Consider the following 19,499-nt stretch of genomic DNA (forward strand, 5'->3'; position numbering starts at 1 on the left):
AGTTCCATAGATTGAGAGCGGTGAAGAGCCGTGTAGAAATCAGCATAGTAACTGGCTGGTAGTGATTCTGCTTGTCTTAAATCTCCTGGTCACCAACATCCTGCTCATCATCCTGCTCATTGCTAATAAGGTTGTGACTTTATTACTTTAAAGTAATAAGTGTAAGGAGTAATGAGTGAGTAAGCCACAGTTGAATGAAAATGGATAACTCTAGTTGGTATTTACAAATGAGTCATTTTGTTTTTTTAAGTACTGGCTCCCTTGCTATCGCTCAAAATCACTCAAATCATTCAAAATTCCATCCATCCATCCATTCGCTTCCGCTTATCCTTTTCAGGGTCGCGGGGGGCGCTGGAGCCTATCCCAGCTGTCATAGGGCGAGAGGCAGGGTACACCCTGGACAGGTCGCCAGTCTGTCGCAGGGCTAACACATAGGGACAGACAACCATTCACACTCACATTCACACCTAGTGGCAATTTGGCTTATCCAATTAACCTATCCCCACAAGCTGCATGTCTTTGGACGGTGGGAGGAAGCCGGAGTACCCGGAGAGAACCCACGCAAACACGGGGAGAACATGCAAACTCCACACAGAAAGACCCCGGCCTGGGCCCTGTTTCAGGAAGCCGGTTTAGAAAACTCAGAGTGAAAAACGATACGCAGGGTTGAGTAACCCCGAACTGTCCAACTCGGAATATTCGGTTTCAGAAAGGCTGATAACAATTAGTTCAGTCAACGCGGAGTTGCCCTAACCCCAAGTGAAGCGCGCGGACGAGGATACATAAAGCCCTGATAAGCGGAGCACAGATTAAGCGAGTCACCATGGAGACGGAGGGAAAGAAGGCGCGGTCAATGTATTTCACAGCGCTTGAGGCCGAAATTCTGATGGCAGCATATGCCGATAACATGCAAATTCCGCGGAAAAAAGTAACACAGCCACAGCTGCAAAAGAAAGGGAGCATGCATGGCAAAACATAGCCGACAGAGTCAATGCGTGAGTGTTAATCTAAACATTGATCGAGGGATTTCCACCCATTTAACACGTTATTTTATCATATGTTATTTTATTTGTTATTTTATACATTTTATTTTGTGACGTGATGTGAGCGCAGGTGCAACCCAACAGGCCCCAAACGTTCCTGGCAGCAAGTAAAAATGAAATATAAAAATATAGTCCAAACAGGTAAGGTGTAATTGTATTATGAGCCATAGTGCTTGGTCTGTTTGTCCCATGTAAATCAATTGCAGTTAGAGGCTACATTAATTTTCTTTCTGTAAGCACTTATTGAAATTATCTGAGCACATTACAAGTACATATTTGCTTACTCTGTATGCTCAAATGTGACCCGTTATAGCCAACAGAAAAAAAGCGGAGGCCCGAAAAACAGGTGGGGGTCCTCCACCACCACCACTCACAGAGGCTGAGCAGTTGGCCCTCAGCCAAAACAGTGGGCGCCCTGTGGCTGAAGGCATCTCTGCGGGGACATCCTCTGAGTCAATAACCCCGCAAGACACAAGTGCCTACATAAGGGGTAAATCCAAAATAATACATGATGTGCATACATCCTTTCTTCACAGTCACCTTTGCAGTGCTACTCATTCATTTGATAAACTCTTTACCATAATGGATTATTTTGTAGTGAAGTTATTTTCCTACTGATTTTGCCTTCCCTCAGTCTTGGTTGTCTTTGAGAGCATAATGACAATGAAGTGTAAGGTGACTGGTATGTTTGTTAATTGCCATTTGGTCCCTTGTAAGTTATAAGTGACCTGTATAAACCTCATATTCTATCAGTTGATGGTGATGGTGTACTGCATCTGGTGCAGCCTCCTGTTGAGCCAGACCAACATGCAGTTGTGAGTAATACTCCACAGATTATATGAGTTTACAGTAGAACAGCAATGTTGTCTATTTCTTTACTACAGGAAAATAATGAAGAAACATTGACAGCTGTTACAGAGGAGGAAGCAACAGAGACACTTTATGAGGTTTACATCTTTTAATACTTTGTGTACAGGAAACACAGGCGACCAATAAAGCCAGTTGAACAAAAAATCTGTTTATTCTTCTTTCAACATGTTGAGGTGATGGGTCAAAAGAAATGATTGTGACATATGGTGTCTCTGACTGCGCTTCCATCTTGTATGTCCGTGGGAGGGTCAGGATGTTCATGGTTTGGATCACTGCTGTTTGGTTCAGAAGGACAGTGTTCTCCTCTAATTGTGGCAATGTTGTGAAGAATCACACATGCCACAATAATGTCACATGCCCTTTCTGGGGTGACCCTGAGTCTTTGCAGGCACTGGAACCGGGCCTTAAGCATTCCGATAGTCATTTCAATTCTGGCTCTTGTCCTGCAATTAGCCAGATTATATCGCTGCTGTGGGCCCGGTTCAGGGTCAGGGTAAGGGATAAGCAAATAGGGTAAACATGGATACCCCCTATCACCAAGCAAGTAGCCAGTGAACTCTCCTAAGACAGAAGGATACACTTCAGTTCAAATGTCCCTGAAGCAATTGGTCTTTATATATTTTACAGTATTCTCAACTCACCATGTCCAAATTTTGTGCTCAGTGTACATTCACGGAATATTTGTGAGTCATGGACAGAGCCTGGCCACTTGGCTTCCACATTTGTGATAATGTTGGCAGCATCACATATGATCTTCACAGTGCAGAGAACACAAATTAGCATCCATTACTATAATGAAATAATTTGTTAGTTTGAAATGCTACAGGGAACTATGTACCTGTACATTGATGCTGTGGAAAGACTTCCTGTTCACATAGTCTCCTTCATTTACTGAAGGAGCAATGATTGGAATGTGAGTGCCATCTATACAGCCAATCACGCCTGGGAACCGTGAGAATAAATGTAAAATTTAAGTAGTAGTTCAAGTATCACCACATCATGAATTAAGTTTTGGTCATCCTGATACCTGCAATTTTGTGGCATCCCTCTTTGATAAATCTTGTGGGTCCATGACCGGGGAACACCACAAACGAGTGCAGGAGACGTTTCAGTGCAACTGTAACATTCCTGACTGCCCGACAGACGGTAGCCTTGGAAACGTGCTCAGCGTCACCAATATTATACAGAAAGCTCCCGTTTGCAAAAAACCGAAGTGCAATACAAATAATATGTAATGAACTGAGAGCATGTCCGCGATGTGTCACATGCGTAATATATGGCCTGAGGATGTTATCCAAATAACTTAGAGATTGTGCTGAGAAACGGTAACGTTCGCACAGACAATCATCAGGAAATGATCAAATGTCCAAACGCGCTCTGATCACTCTCTCCCGGCGGAGAGCTCTGCGGAGAATTTGTGCTTCACGATCTACTGGCTCTTCAAGGAAGGGGCACGCCATGTCTGACACTTCCTACTGTCAGGTTTCCGACAAAGGGGCGGAGACAGTCAGGGTTAGTTGTAGTAAACCTGCTAGGGGGCAGGTTAGCTTCACGGAGTGTGTCGTCATAGTGACTCACTGAGGCTTCATCTGAACTCGCTTTGTGAAACCGAAAACCCGGAGTTTTCGTTAACTCAGGGTATACTTACTCAGTTTTTCCACTAAACCGGCTTCCTGAAACAGGGCCCTGATGGTGGAATTGAACTCAGGACCTTCTTGCTGTGCGGCAACAGTGCTAACCACCGTGCCACCGTGCTGCCCCATCATTCAAAATTGAAGCGTCTAAATGAGAAAGGGTTCATTGTTCACTGACGTCAGCTTAGCTTTGATGAAAACATGAAGGCTAAATTGAAAGGTTAGCATTTTGTTTTTGTATCAGTGTTAGACTTAGAAACAAAGGCAGCTAACAGATTATCAACATGGGAAACAATTCCGAAGGAAGACTTCCCGACTGCTCGAAACAAGATCCTGAAAAGCAGCGACTCTGAAAGGCTCAAACAGATATCTACCAAGTGAGCACACCTTCATGCACCGCTGTAGCGGCAAAATTCCATTGTGGATCCATCGTGAAGTAAATGCATTTTTGTATTTTTTTGATATCGGGTAGATGGTATGCTTAAACATCTGACTGAAAGCAGAGAGTTTGAACACAGACTACAGGCTCAGGTAAAACAGAAGCATTTTTCTGAAGCTCTCACTTTGTCATTCAGTACCCTTTTACTAATTCCTCATACATATGTAGATATATGCATATGTTGTGAAAGAGCCCGTCTGCACAGTCAAAGTATTTTATATAGAGGTTACACGACTACATAGCAGGTTAGCTTTGATTAGCATAATAACAGAAAAGTGGAACATGGGAAAATCTGGGTTGGCTGAGGTCAGAAATAATGTGGGTTATGGTAAGTAATGCTAACTTTATTTAAAAACAGCCAGTGGGTTTGTTGTGTATCAGTTAAAACGTTTTAAGTGAAGTAGACATAAAAGATCAGATTTAGCAGGGCTGGAAGGTGAATTTTGGTCACTAGATGGAGCCAGGCTAGCTGTTTTATCTGCTTTCAGTCTTTATACTAAGCTAAGCTGTGCTGGCCTCATGCATGCCTTTAATGATGCAGTTTCCTTTTTCAAGATCATTTTCTCCAGTAGGAGACAAAAATACCTTTACTTTATTCTATTCTAGACTTTTATGACATTATGCTCTTTCTTTTCAGATGGAGCATTACTCAGCTGTCCTCAACTGGGTTGTGATAGCACAAGGAAGCACATTCAAACCTCCTCGTCGAATTTTTTACATTAAAGTCTGATTTCCTGTCATGGTGTCTGTCAGGGGTTATATTAAGAGCACATTAATACTTTTTGCATTCTGTTACATTGCATAATGTGCCATATTTGTATGTCTGCAATATAGTTCTTTTTAATAAAGTTTTCATGCACTATAATGAATTGAGTTTTACTATGAGTACAGAATAATTTGTTGTTGAGAGCTAGGTGAAAAGTTAGCCAAGCATAGCTCAGCCAAAGATTGGTAATAATAAGTACACTGACTGTGACACACCTCAGGAGTGGAGAAAGTACAGGAATCATATTCAGTACAAAAACCTGGACAAACAGACACATCATGAATTAAATAGTTTCTTATCAAAGCATGTACTGTAGGGCTGTGGCTTGTTGTACAAATGCAACATCTTAGAAAAACTACACTACACGACATAGGTATAGGTATAGACAGGCATAGGTTTGCCAGTCAGCAAAAAACTGTTTGGGGGCTCTTAGATGGTGTTTTCCTTGTGGCTGCGTACAGCGGAGATGGGGGACGGTCTGTGCTGGCGGACGTTGGTTACTGGCCTGGTAGCCTGGCTGCCCCTGGGTTGGTCCGGGACGGGCGTGGAGGCTTGGGGGTCTGGGGGTGCTCCGCCGTATATCGTTTAATATTTAGTATCTACTGTTATCTACTGCTAGCTAGTTTATTGTGAAGGTGCTCTTTTTATTATGTTGCTCTTTTTTGTTTGCTTTCTCTTCTGTTTTTTTTTATCCATCCAGGTGATCCAGGTGTTTTGGTTTGTTTTTCTTTCTTTCTTCCCCCCTTTCTCACCGTCTCTTCTCCCCTCTGGTTTTCTTTCTCTCCCTCTCTTTCTTTCATTCTTTCTCCCTGTCCTATACCCCAGTCATGTCTGTCCCGTTTGTAGAAACCGAAAAGAAAAGAAATTCATAATTATAATAAAGGTCAATCAAATGGACCAATATGGCAAGGCCGTGATGATCCACTTGGTAAAATAAATCCGCTTGGCATCTTTCTTGGCCTTAAGGCAACAATTCTGATGGCTAAAGATCCAAACGGGACACACACCCAAAAAAAAAACTGTTTACAAATTGAGCGATTTCAGAATAATGTTTCTCAGTGTTACTCTACGTAACATTAAAAGATTCTAGGAAACTGGAGGAATCTCTGTGCACTGGTGACAGAAATTTAAAAACAAAATCCAAGACCTACATCACAGACTCTACATATCTCAGTGAGCATGTCAAATGTCAAAATTTGTGACAGAACAATTAGAAAAACGCAATGCTTGTTTGAAAGTGTTACCAGGCAAGCAAAAAACTCTTCTCTCTCTAAGGAGCATGGCACCATTGCTTAAGTTGCATCTGAACATACCACAAGACTTCTGGAACAGATGAGACCAAAGTGTAGATATTTGGATTGTTTAAATAATTGCAGAGATTTTTAAAGATTACATCATTTTATACATTTGATACATAAACTCTTAGAACTGAAAGAACTACGCCCTTTTTCACATGACTGCACTATATAAAAATGTTTCCTTCTCTTATCTAATTCTTGGCACAAAATCAAAATGCTGATTGAGTGAACAAATTCCACTGTGTCAGGCCTGTGTGGTTAGTATTTAGTATTTAGTATTTATTTATTTATTGTCATTGTCAAGAACAATGAAATTGCGTTTGGGGCTTCCATACAACCCAAAAAAAAAGAAGAAAATAATAAATACCCCTTAAAACCCAAGTGTACATATTTAACCCAGTGTGACTCCAATGCAATAAGACAATCCTTAGCAATAATGTTCGTAGAAATTCAGACAAAGACCTGAGAAACATGACAAAATACAACAATGCAACCCATTCAATATTATTGTACTGTGAGATATGATATCAGATATGATAGTTATCTATTTAAGAAAGAGGGGGGGGGGGCAGGAGGGGGAAGAGAATAAAGATATGATGCACCAATGCAGACCAGTTCATTGCTATTAAGAAGTTGGATATGGTTATTGTCCGTGAGAGGGGGGCAGAGAGTTCAGGAGCCTCACAGCCTGTGGATACAGGCTGTTGGCCAGTCTGGATGTTCTGGCCTGTATAGACCTGTACCTTCTCCCTGAGGGCAGCAGATGGAAAAGGTGGCGCGCAGGGTGATGTTGGTCCTGCAGGATACTGTGCACCCTCCTCAGACAGCGAGTGGGGAAGATATTACTGATCTCTGGCAGACTTGTTCCAATAATTCTGCCAGCTTCTTTCACCACCCGCTGGAGTGCTTGCTGATCGGCCTTGGTGCAGCTGGGGAACCACACTAGAAATCCATACGTCAGAACGCTGCTGATGGCACAGTTGTAGAAGTTCAACATCAGAGATCTGGGAATGTGTGCGCTCCGCAGTCTCCTCAGGTAGTAGAGGCGCTGTTGGGCCTTCCGTACAACTGAGGTGATATGGTTGCCCCAGGACAGGTCCTCGGTCACAGTTACCCCCAAGAATTTAAAACTGCTCACCCTCTCCACCGCCTCACTGCCAATGAAGAGAGGCAGATGGTTGTTATGACCCCTCTTCCGGAAATCTACAATGATCTCCTTGGTCTTTTTGGTGTTTAAGACCAAGTTATTGTCGTGGCACCATGACTCTAGTTGTTGCACCTCTGTCCTATAGTTTGTCTCATCATTGTTGGAAATAAGTCCGAGCACTGTAGTGTCATCTGCAAACTTAACAATGAGATTGGACGCGCAGGAGGAAATACAGTCATGGGTGAAGAGAGTGTATAGCAGAGGGCTCAGAACACACCCCTGAGGGGCACCGGTGTTGACCACAAGGGTGGAAGAGGTGTTCTTACCCACTCTGACACTCTGTCTACGGTTAGTGAGGAAGTCCACAATCCAGTTGCACAGAGAGGAGTTAAGTCCCAGTTGGTGGAGTTTGGGACGTAGTTTGTATGGCCGGATGGTATTAAAAGCCGAGCTGTAGTCTACAAAGAGGAGCCGTGCATAGGTGTTCCTGTGTTCCAAGTGCTTCAGTAATGTGTGCAGCACTGTGGCGATCGCATCCTCGGTTGACCGGTTCTCCCTGTATGCAAACTGGTGCGAGTCCAGGGATGGTGGAAAAGCAGCTCTGATGTGTTTAATGACCAGTCTCTCCAGGCATTTGGCGGGAATGGGGGTGAGTGCCACAGGTCTGAAATCGTTCAGACATGTGACATTTGACTGTTTTGGGATGGGAACGATGGTTGCTGCTTTGAAACAGGATGGTACCAGTGAACAGGACAACGAGGTGTTATATATAGAGGTGAAGACGTCCGCCAGGTCCGCAGCACAGTCTTTTAGCACCCGGCCCAGCACTCCATCCGGCCCGGCCGCCTTCCTGGTGTTAATGCTCCGGAACACACGCCTCAGCTCATGAGTGCTCAGGACCGGAGCAGGGTCGGTTGAGGGGAGAGGGGACAGGACAGGGTCGGTGTTCTCCCTGTCAAAACGGGCATAAAAGAGATTTAGATCCTCAGCCAGAGTAGAACTGTCGGCTGAGGGTGATGGTGTTCTTCTTTTGTAGTCCGTGATAGCCCTGATGCCCTCCCAGACCTGCCTTGGGTTTGTGTTGTTCTCAAACCTGGCCTCGATACGCCTCCTGTGCTGCTGCTTGGCAGTCTTGATGCCTCTTCTCAGGTTGGCCCTGGCAGCACTGTATGCCTCCTGGTCCCCGGATTTGAAAGCGTTGTTCCTTGTTCGAATAAGTTGTTGAACTCCGTGTGTCATCCAGGGTGGATTATTAGGGAACACACGGAATCGTTTCCAAGTTGTTACATTGTCCACACAGAAACAGATGTAGTCCAAGACAGTGGAGGTGTAACTGTCCAATGCGACACGATTGTCAGTGTCCTGCACCTTGAATACATCCCAGTCTGTGCAGTGGAAACAGTCCTGAAGCATCGGAATAGCATCCTGCGGCCATGTTCTCACGGTTTTGGTTGTAATCCCAGTGCTCTTGATCTTTTGTGTGTATATTGGGTGTAGCAGAAGGGAGAGATGGTCTGACAGACCCAGGTGGGGATAAGCCTGGGCTCTGTACGCATTCGCCATGTTGGTGTACACCTGGTCCAACGTTCTATCTCCTCTGGTAGCACACTTCACATTACGGTGGAAATTGTGAAGTACAGATTTCAGGTCCGCGTGGTTAAAATCCCCAGCCGCAATAAAGACACTGTCCGGGTGTGCTACCAGGCTGTTATTGATGCTGCTGCTCAATTGTGCTAACGCTAGCTTAGCATTAGCATCTGGTGGAATGTAAACAGCGCAGATGTAAACGGCAGAAAATTCCCGAGGGAGATAGAATGGACGGCACTTTAACACCAACAGTTCTACCTCTGTACTGCACAGTTTTTCCGTTACCGTGACGTTCGTGCACCAAAGGTTGTTAATATAGATGCACAGCCCCCCGCCAGTCTTCTTACCCGAGTCCGCAGACCTGTCGGCTCGATAGGCGGTGCGGCCTGCTAGATCGATAGCCGCATCGGGAATGGCGCTGTCCAGCCAGGTTTCAGTGAAAATCATGCACGAACAGTTATTAAAAGTCCGTCGAGTGGCGATCTGCAGTCGTATTTCATCCAGTTTGTAACGGATTGAACGGGCGTTGGAGAGGAATATGATCGGGAGTGGTGGTTTAAACGGACTAGTCTTTAGCCGTGCCCACAGGCCTCCCCGCTTGCCTCTCTTCTGCCTCCGCTCGCAACGTCTCCTCCTGCGGCTTGCTGTTGCGGGTAGCCCCGGGGGTTGCTTAACGATCTCCGGGGGGATGAGATACTCGGATGTTAGTTGAAGATCTCCACGGCTTAGTTGTAGTAGATCATCTCTGTTGTATTGAAGTAACCCCAGACTGTGTGAAATAATACACAGTACCACCAAAAGTGTAGGAGCTCCGGGCCGCTGCGTCTGTGCGCGCCGCCATCTTGGTTGAGTACTTGGTTAATTAACCCTACAAGGAAAAAAACCCAAGGGTGAAATGTAGGTTTCTGTTTAGTTTGTTTTTTTTGCAAATACACAATTATCTATTGTTCAGCTTCTTTGTTAGTACAAATACTTGAAATTCTTTGGTCTGTCTTAGATGTTGTTCAGTCCTATCAAAGTCAACTTCATTCCACTGTGTCAGGCCTGTGTGGTTACTTAACCCTACAGGGAAAAGAACCCAAGGGTGAAATGTAGGTTTCTGTTGAGTTTTGTTTTTTATGCAAATGTCTCTTTAGTCTCTTTATTTACTTGAATAAATAAAGGATAATAATAAAAATGTTTTTGAATGTTATAATTTAAGTGAACTTTTTGAAATAAACTTTCCCATTTGCCATCAATAAATACATTTAAATTATGTACACAACGTGGGAGTGTGATAGTTGGACAGAACTATCATGCTGGTACTGCGTTTCAGTCCACCATGGCTCCATTGAAGGTTACATATTGGAACAAGCTATTGAAGGAGCCTTCACTGTAAAGAGTTAGCCGTGCCACCTGTCAGTTGCAGGAGGAGCAGTTCACACTTAGAGGCAGTGTCATCGCTTTCAGCCTGGCTGCTCTTTGCTGTATTGTAGCTGACTGTGGCAGTGTGAGTGTAGACTTTTATAATGCTCCTAAATGTAAGTGTTCTCTTCCCGCTGGCTCCAAAGTAAGAAAAATTAAATATGAGTACAAACATTCAGTTGTTCAAATGACTATTTTGGAAAGCACAATATGTTCACAGTGCCATGCTTTCCATTTCCTTGTATTTACATGAGTGCCATAAATCATATTGACATGTTTTCAATTGCTTCAGGACTGGCAAGAAGAAATGAATTTTGCTGTGTAGAGTGTGTTGGAAAGGTTATTGTTTGCATTAAAATATATAGGAGACAGTGAGAAGAGTTCTCCAAAAACCTACCAACCATTAATCTAATGAAACACACACACAGTATATCTATGAAGTTCTACTTCTTTCCTGAATAGGTTGGGAACTATGACAACAAAAGCTGTGTATAGAACCAAAACTTCATCTTCAAATTATTTAATTTTTGCAATTAAGCTTTCTATTTTTTTAAGTGACTTATTTTCCCCCACCCTCTTGCAGTTCAGTAGCCCCCTCCCCCACCCACCAAAGGCATACACCCACCTCTCTAATGCTCTGTGTTAAGGGCATCAGGAGCATTCTTCTTAGACATGTGCCTCTGTCACTCACTTACATACAGCAACATAGCTACACCGCACACACAGTCGTATTTTCACTGTGTCCTCTTGTGTTCTCAGCACAAGGCTGGCACTCTGCTCTCTGTGAGCACAGTTATTTTCACCCCGTCTCTCGGAAGCCTGCGAAAAAGACCTGAACACTCTGCCTAAATCAGTTGCGGCTTTAGCAGCCATTGGCTGTTTTGGTTTTTGGTGGAAGAATAGAGTGAAAAGAGTAAGACAGTCCTCAAGTTCCAAAGCTGCATTTCTTCCGAGATGGAACCTGTGAAACTTTGGGTGGTAAGGCTCCTGCTTGTGCTGCTGTGCTCAACCCAGGTGCTGTTCTCTGCTGTAGTAAGTGCCCAAGACTTGAATGAAAGCCTCCACGTTAGAAATGCTGAGGAGGTTCTGGCTGAAGAAGCTGAAACAGCTGAGGGTGGTGATGGCACGGAGGAAGATGATGAACATGTAGAAGAGGAGAAAGATGATGAAGACTCAGATGATGATGAGATAGAGACTGATGAACAAGTGGAAGAAGAAAAAGATGAAAAAGAACAGGAGGATGAGAAGGAGACAGCAGAGGAGGAAGCTGAGGAGGAAGATGACAAGACTGATAAGGAAGAGGAAGATGATGCTGAGGAGAAAGGAGATGTTGAGGAAGAGGAAGAAGAAGGTGAGGCTTCTGATGAGGATGATGCAGAAGAGGAAGAATCTGAAGAAGAATATGCAGCAGATGAAGATGAAGAGGAGGAGGTGGATGAAGATACAGATGAGAATGGTGAGGAGGAGGTGGATGAAGATGCAGATGAGAATGGTGAGGAGGAGGTGGATGAAGATACAGATGAGAATGGTGAGGAGGAGGTGGATGAAGATGCAGATGAGAATGGCGAGCAGGAGGTAGATGAAGATGCAGATTGCGAGGAGGAGGTTCTTGAGGAAGTCCCAGCTGATAATGAGGAAGATGACGAGGAGGAACCAAGAGAAGAGGATGACGATAAAGCAACTCAAGGAGATAAGGAAGAGGAGGCTGACAGTGCTGAAGAGGATACACATGAGGATGACTCTGAAGAGGAAGATGGTGAAAACACTTTTTTTTAAACCCACACACATTTTGAAACATATTAATAGTTTAGATACTGAATTATGCAGTATTTAAATATTAGTTACAAGAAATGATGTGTTTTCTTAGAACTCCATGAGTGAATCTGTACTCTACAGTAGCTCTCTGACATTGTTCAGCTTACTGGGGTTACTTTAGGAACACCATCATACATATCAGTCCTAAAATAGACTGGATTATCTGTGCGGTAGGAACCCAACAGTATCTAAACCATCTATTCCATTTGTTGTGCCAATGTAGCTTTTGAGACTTCAAACACCAAACATTAAATACATGGAGATTTGTCTAAAAGAGGGTACTATACAGTTTAGGGCATATTTTAAAAGCACAGTCATTTCTTTTAATGCTAGAAAAAGAATGACAAGAAATCATATTATGGAAAAATGGGACCTGTAGGAATTTTAGCTTTGTTTACACTATAGCTACTTAGACTACTTTGTAAAACAAACATGTCACATGAGGTTATGACAGAAGTATAATACAAAAAAGAGACTGTCTGTGTCATACATACAAAAAAATATTGCACCAAACAGAATTACACAGTTAGTCATGTAACTTCTAAATAAATGGCAGTTATCAGACCTTGCTAGAAAAGCATTTCTTGGATTGCTTGTTAGTACAGAGATGGACTGACTAACTGTTAGTCACTAACACATAACCTGGGCTGCCAGTGAGCGGACTTGTCACAGGGGGGTTGATGTTAGTACAGACTCAGTAGTTAAAAAAGAAAACAATATGGCCTAAAGTTGCTTGTTATGTCTGCGGTTAACTGCAAAAATGGCAAAAAAGCAACTAAAGTAACTTGCAGATATGAGTGTTGTTGAATGAGGTTGCAAATTACTGCAAGATGTATTGAAATCAATTCAAGTAAATAAGGTTTACTCCAGCACCAGCACAGCAATTAGGAAACCCATGTGAATACTGAGGTTTTGATACAGTGCGCCTGGAAAGTATTCACAGCATTTTGCTTGTTCCACATGTCAGTCTGCCCCAGGGCAGCTGTGGCTACAACTGTAGCTTGCCTCCACCAGTGTGTGAATGTGAGAGTGAATGAATAGTGGCATTGTAAAGCGCTTTGGGTGCCTTGAAAAGCGCTATTTAAATCCAATCCATTATTATTATTATTATTATTATTTTGTCATGTTACAGACTTATTCCAAAACGGATTATATTCATTCACAGTCTTTGACATGACACTGAAAATTGAGCTCTTTCAGGGAAGTGACCAAGAACCCAATAGTAACTCTGACAGAGCTCCACCAGTCTGGCCTATATGGTAGAGTGGCCTGACAGAAGCCACTCCTCAGTAAAAGACAGACCTTGCTCATCAGCTGGCAAATAGCATCACCACAGCGAAGCATGATGGTGGCAGCATCATGCTGTGGGGATGTTTTTCGGCAGCAGGAACTATGAGATGTAATTGCTGCCAAAGGTGCTTCAAGAAAATATTGACCAAAGGCTGTGAATACTTCTTTAAATTTTATATTATTGTATTTTATTTGCAATTTTATTAAATTTGCAAGAATTTCATGCAATATACTTTCACTTTTTCATTATTGTATGTAGAATTTTGAGGTTAAAAATTAATTGAATCTGTTTTCAAATAAGGCTGTAAAATGACAAAATGTGTAAGAAGTGAAGCGCTGTGTATAATTTCTGGGTGTCGATCCTTGTATTAAACAGCAATTAAACAGGTGTACCTAATGAAATGGACAAATATGATTACATGGCATTACTTGCTTTTGTAATTCTGGCGGGGCATGGTCTGCGGTGCCGCTGCAGGGGAGATGGACGCACCTACACTGCATCTGCAAAAACGCCTCCCCGAAATAAGAAGCTGTGATGCCTGTCTGTAGTTGTTGTTGTTGGTGATGATTGTGCGGCTGGAAGCTGTAGAGCTGCAGCCGTTCGTGTGTTTGCAACAGCAACCGTAATAAAGAAAGGGATACTAAAAAGCATTGCCGTGGGTATTTACAATAATAAATACTTACCTATGCATTTTCTACCCCACATGTATGTCTCAGTGCTATATAGTAACAGAGCAGTCTAACAGTCTTACTGCAACATTTGACAAATCCTGACTCTAATATCTAATGTTTGCATCTAAAAGATATTTTGCTATCCAGATCATTAAATTAATTTTGTGATTTCATGTTAAAGAGGAGGTTAAATAATGAAGAAAGACACGTGGAGTTATGATCATCTTTTTTTTTCTTTTATAGACAATTTAATGTTCTACAAGATACACTTGACTCTCTTCCACAGCGTGTCTTGGCCTGTCTTCCTGCCCTCACCCCCAACCAGTTGTGGCAATTTGCTGAATGAGCCTAGTTCTGCTTTCTTCCTGTTAAAAGGGAAATTTTCCTTTCCACTGTCACCAAAGCACTTGCTCATAGGGGGTCATTTGATTATTGGGGCTTTCCCTCGTCTTTAGCTTACAATATAAAGCGTCTTGGGGAAAGTGTTGTTGTGATTTGACCATTTATAAATAAAACTGAATTGAACTGAATAAAATACATTTCCGATAAAGATGATTTCCTGAACCATTTACAGATGAGTCTGAAGGTAAAGACACAAAGGACAACCAAAGTGACTCAGATGAAGAGGAGGGAGCTGCTGACACTCCACAGTTCCACTCTGGATCGTTGTGTAGTGTTTGCTCCATTTGTGAGGTAAAAAAAACATATCATGGAAATAACAGATTTTATTTGCACATCTGCCCAGTAATCACACATTAGAGTTGGGTTTTACATAATTTCAGCAACCTGCTACAAATGATTATAAGTCCTGACTATATACCATATGCACGGTTAATCACTCTACCTTGTGGTTCCTTCTCATCTTGTAGCATTGCTCTAATGACTGTGCCAAGTGCCCGTGTGAGGAAGGAGATGAGTCAGATCACTGCGAGCACTGCCAAGCAAGCATCTTGACTTAAAAAGGATTATAACTTCTGTAATAATACACAGCACTTTGTTTCACCTAGTGCCTCTTTATGTTAATCCTGTTCTCTTTTTGTTTGTTTTGTTTTCCAGGGTTGCTCAACCTGCTATATTTGTCCCATTCTTTGTGACACAGTTTGCACACCGGGTAAGTGCTAGTTGTGATTCTGTGGGGGTACTGATGTGTGTTCACAGATTTCATTAACTTTGGTTTGACATAAGTGTTGTATTTCTTTTCAGGTGGTTTTGTTGATGAGCTGACTGGATCCCTCTTTCAGTAAGACTATTCACATTTAAAAACACAGAGATATTTTTAGATGCGTTATTGTTGCACTGTTGCCTTTATACATAGTTATGCTTTTGTTTTTGCAGGACTCTTGCCTCTCTGCTCTGAGCTCCCTGAGAATTATGTTAATTTCCTTATGTGGGAAACTACTCCCCTGACTTCACCACATCAAACATGAGCTTGTCATGAAACAAAAGCAAAGAAATATTTATGTTTTAAATCATACTTAAAGCTCTCTTGTAAGAAGAACAGAAAAAAATCAGTATGCACAGATTTTGCAAATATGATTTCTTCTTTCTGCCTTTTTCTCTTCTTTTGTCTTTTTATTGTTATAAAAAGATATATAAAGGTTGACACACTTGACATGACATGAATCATGCAGACAAGAAAATATAAAATACATATAAATGGTAAAAGCAGAAGTGTTTATAGGAATACAGTGGGGCAAAAAAGTATTTAGTCAGCCACCGATTGTGCAAGTTCCCCCACCTAAAATGATGACAGAGGTCAGTAATTTGCACCAGAGGTACACTTCAACTGTGAGAGACAGAATGTGAAAAAAAAATCCATGAATCCACATGGTAGGATTAGTAAAGAATTTATTCGTAAATCAGGGTGGAAAATAAGTATTTGGTCAATGACAAAAATACAACTCAATACTTTGTAACATAACCTTTGTTGGCAATAACAGAGGTCAAACGTTTACTATAGGTCTTTACCAGGTTTGCACACACAGTAGCTGGTATTTTGGCCCATTCCTCCATGCAGATCTTCTCGAGAGCAGTGATGTTTTGGGGCTGTCGCCGAGCAACACGGACTTTCAACTCCCGCCACAGATTTTCTATGGGGTTGAGGTCTGGAGACTGGCTAGGCCACTCCAGGACTTTCAAATGCTTCTTACGGAGCCACTCCTTTGTTGCCCGGGCGGTGTGTTTTGGATCATTGTCATGTTGGAAGACCCAGCCTCGTTTCATCTTCAACGTTCTCACTGATGGAAGGAGGTTTTGGCTCAAAATCTCACGATACATGGCCCCATTCATTCTGTCCTTAACACGGATCAGTCGTCCTGTCCCCTTGGCAGAAAAACAGCCCCATAGCATGATGTTTCCACCCCCATGCTTCACAGTAGGTATGGTGTTCTTGGGATGCAACTCAGTATTCTTCTTCCTCCAAACACGACGAGTTGAGTTTATACCAAAAAGTTCTACTTTGGTTTCATCTGACCACATGACATTCTCCCAATCCTCTGCTGTATCATCCATGTGCTCTCTGGCAAACTTCAGACGGGCCTGGACATGCACTGGCTTCAGCAGCGGAACACGTCTGGCACTGCGGGATTTGATTCCCTGCCGTTGTAGTGTGTTACTGATGGTGACCTTTGTTACTTTGGTCCCAGCTCTCTGCAGGTCATTCACCAGGTCCCCCCGTGTGGTTCTGGGATCTTTGCTCACCGTTCTCATGATCATTTTGACCCCACGGGATGAGATCTTGCGTGGAGCCCCAGATCGAGGGAGATTATCAGTGGTCTTGTATGTCTTCCATTTTCTGATGATTGCTCCCACAGTTGATTTTTTCACACCAAGCTGCTTGCCTATTGTAGATTCACTCTTCCCAGTCTGGTGCAGGTCTACAATACTTTTCCTGGTGTCCTTCGAAAGCTCTTTGGTCTTGACCATGGTGGAGTTTGGAGTCTGACTGTTTGAGGCTGTGGACAGGTGTCTTTTATACAGATGAGTTCAAACAGGTGCCATTCATACAGGTAACGAGTGGGGGACAGAAAAGCTTCTTACAGAAGACGTTACAGGTCTGTGAGAGCCAGAGATTTTCCTTGTTTGAGGTGACCAAATACTTATTTTCCACCCTAATTTACGAATAAATTCTTTACAAATCCTACCATGTGAATTCATGGATTTTTTTTTCACATTCTGTCTCTCACAGTTGAAGTGTACCTCTGGTGCAAATTACTGACCTCTGTCATCATTTTAAGTGGGGGAACTTGCACAATCGGTGGCTGACTAAATACTTTTTTTGCCCCACTGTATGTATGACTGCAGTAGAGGCCAAAAGGAACATGAACATTATGAAAATTTGCAATTTCTTAGGTTGTGTCCTTTTTGAGTTCTTTTGTCTTGCATCCTGTTAGAGTATAATTTAATGCTAAAACATTGTATTACCTGTTTTTGCATTATCCAGTAAATATTGTTGTTCTTTTGATAAAAATGTGTTCAGCGTAGCTGATTTGTGCACCATGAGCATCCTTTAGCTTCTGTGATTCAATTGCTACACTCTGATTGGTTCACAATAAAGAATTGGGTTCAGAAAGGGAAGTTGTGGGTTAAAGATTTGGTAAACAAGGGGTAATTCAGGCACTTAGTCTTCCATATACACAGAAACTTGTAAAAACAATTAATTAACCAAAAGGGAAAAATGGTCCAAATCAAAGCTGAAACTTGATACCAACATTTTAAAAATCTTTTCTAATAAGTAAACATTCAAACCTGTCAATCAAACAGGGACCCTGCGATGCATGTCTTTTTTGTTAGCAGTTTGTTGTCTTTAAGCTCAAACCAAAACCACTGTGCTTATTTTGTCGACAGACTGCCACAGACCAAGAGGTAAGGCATGGCTGCTTTAAAGCACTACTCGTTGTGACAAATGAACCAAAGTAAATAGGAAAAATTAATCTAGTGTACTCAGAAGTAAACATCAGAAAATTACATGTGATAATATTTTTTAAATAAAACAATACATTTTTATCTAAATTGGTAAGATATAGTGTGTTCTTTTTGAGATTCCTCGCTAGTTAGAAAACAAATTTTGTTCATTTGTCAGAGAGAAAAAAACCCAACAACAAACAGCAACAAATTGTCAAAGTCACAAATGTTTTCATGTCAAGATCAAGTCTCTCTCTGATCCACACAGTCACTTTCATTTGCCTATATATGTTCAGTCCGTAACACGCCATGGTCTTTAATGTTTTGGAAAAAGGAGGTGTTGTGTGTTTGCTGTATTTCTGTTCTGCATAAACACAAAGAGAACTGGGCCTAATGAAGCATAGTGATGAATGTGTGAGGACATGAAGGACAGAAAACCTGTTGAGTAGGTTCACTTACCAAAGTGATGTGTGTACAAACACAAGACTGAGTGACATTAAACATTACCAGGTAACAGACATGCTGCCCGTGTGATACAAAAAACTGCAAATCTCTGTACCTTTACCTAACAATATTTTGTAATAAGTTGACATATGAATGATGGACATTGATTATTGGATTTTATAAATTTGTCTCTGCTGTTGACTGACTAGTGTAATTACTAATCATTTAATAATTATTAACTGTGATTTGTGAATGTTTTGTGTATAATTGTTTTATTTTATTTGATAATAGTTTGTGGATGGTCACACGAGCACTGTAGTATTGACTGCAAATAGATACTTGTCTGTAGGTATGTGTATCATTATTCAGTGTTTTGCATAAGACCCTGCTTATATGTTCACTTTTATTTTGTCTAGATTATTCAGAGGAGTAATAGATGCTAAGGGTGATTTTTCTGGACTATAAAAAATAAAAAATATGTGATACTCGACAAAAAGTTCTTCTATTTTCTGTGAAACATTTCATGAACTGAGTATCTGAACTGTGTAATATGTCTGATGATTTTGCTTATTATAAAGCAATTGTTGGACACCATTTCTTCACTTCTTCCATCCTCTGGGAGCAAATATATGATTTCATATTGTTTTCTTGCTGGTTTTATTTGAGTAGTTTCAGTTGTAATTTGAAGTAAATAGGTTTGAAGTTGCAGCTGGCACACTAAACTTCTTGGAGAAATCAGAAATTAATCAAACATCACATTGAGCCACTTAAGCTGATTTTTCTCTTCAGGAGTGAATAAATAACTTAGATTTGGCATATTTAACAAAAATAATAATTATGTCCTTTACTTTTTTCTCCATTCTTTTGTAAAACAGTATATTTAAAAATTAATAATCATATTTTGTCTTTAAAAATGTCATTTTGATTCAAACGTTTGTGGATACTGGTGGATTAACCATTACAGAAACATTAAATATTCTGTTTATAATTACCAGTATTGTTAATTTAAGGCAGCTGTGCTTTGGACGGTGGTCTAATTAATCTATCTATTAAGCACTGTAAGTGTTAAGGTTAAATCACGCTCAATTATTTCACCTTTGCATTGAGCCTGTGCTCTATAGGTGTCTGAGTGATATATCAAAGAGTAGAATGAATGTAGCTATACATACTGATTTTACCAGCTATCT

General features: G+C 41.6%; 1 protein-coding gene across 1 annotated transcript; it reads left to right on the forward strand.

Moving 5' to 3' along the window:
* Window positions 1-10,877: 10,877 nt before the first annotated feature.
* Window positions 10,878-18,796, forward strand: LOC146663486 (uncharacterized). Its single transcript, XM_085416279.1, has 6 exons — window positions 10,878-11,944; window positions 14,540-14,658; window positions 14,835-14,906; window positions 15,022-15,076; window positions 15,169-15,205; window positions 15,301-18,796. Exons 1-6 carry the CDS (start codon window positions 11,143-11,145, stop codon window positions 15,320-15,322), a joined length of 1,107 nt encoding a protein of 368 aa, XP_085272405.1. The 5' UTR covers window positions 10,878-11,142; the 3' UTR covers window positions 15,323-18,796.
* Window positions 18,797-19,499: the final 703 nt, after the last annotated feature.

Source organism: Rhamphochromis longiceps, linkage group LG8 (assembly GCF_057381845.1).
Source record: "Rhamphochromis longiceps isolate RC_006_pf linkage group LG8, R_longiceps_female_GT1.1, whole genome shotgun sequence".
NCBI classification, from domain to species: Eukaryota; Metazoa; Chordata; class Actinopteri; order Cichliformes; family Cichlidae; genus Rhamphochromis; species Rhamphochromis longiceps.

What these genes read in the sequence shown, in the direction of transcription:
- LOC146663486 (XM_085416279.1), top strand. Translation starts at nt 11,143, where the DNA reads ATGGAACCTGTGAAACTTTGGGTGGTAAGGCTCCTGCTTGTGCTGCTG. An exon ending in GTGTTTGCTCCATTTGTGAG is followed by an intron (nt 14,659 to 14,834) that starts GTAAAAAAAACA and finishes CTCATCTTGTAG; the next exon opens with CATTGCTCTAATGACTGTGC. An exon ending in ATCACTGCGAGCACTGCCAA is followed by an intron (nt 14,907 to 15,021) that starts GCAAGCATCTTG and finishes TTTGTTTTCCAG; the next exon opens with GGTTGCTCAACCTGCTATAT.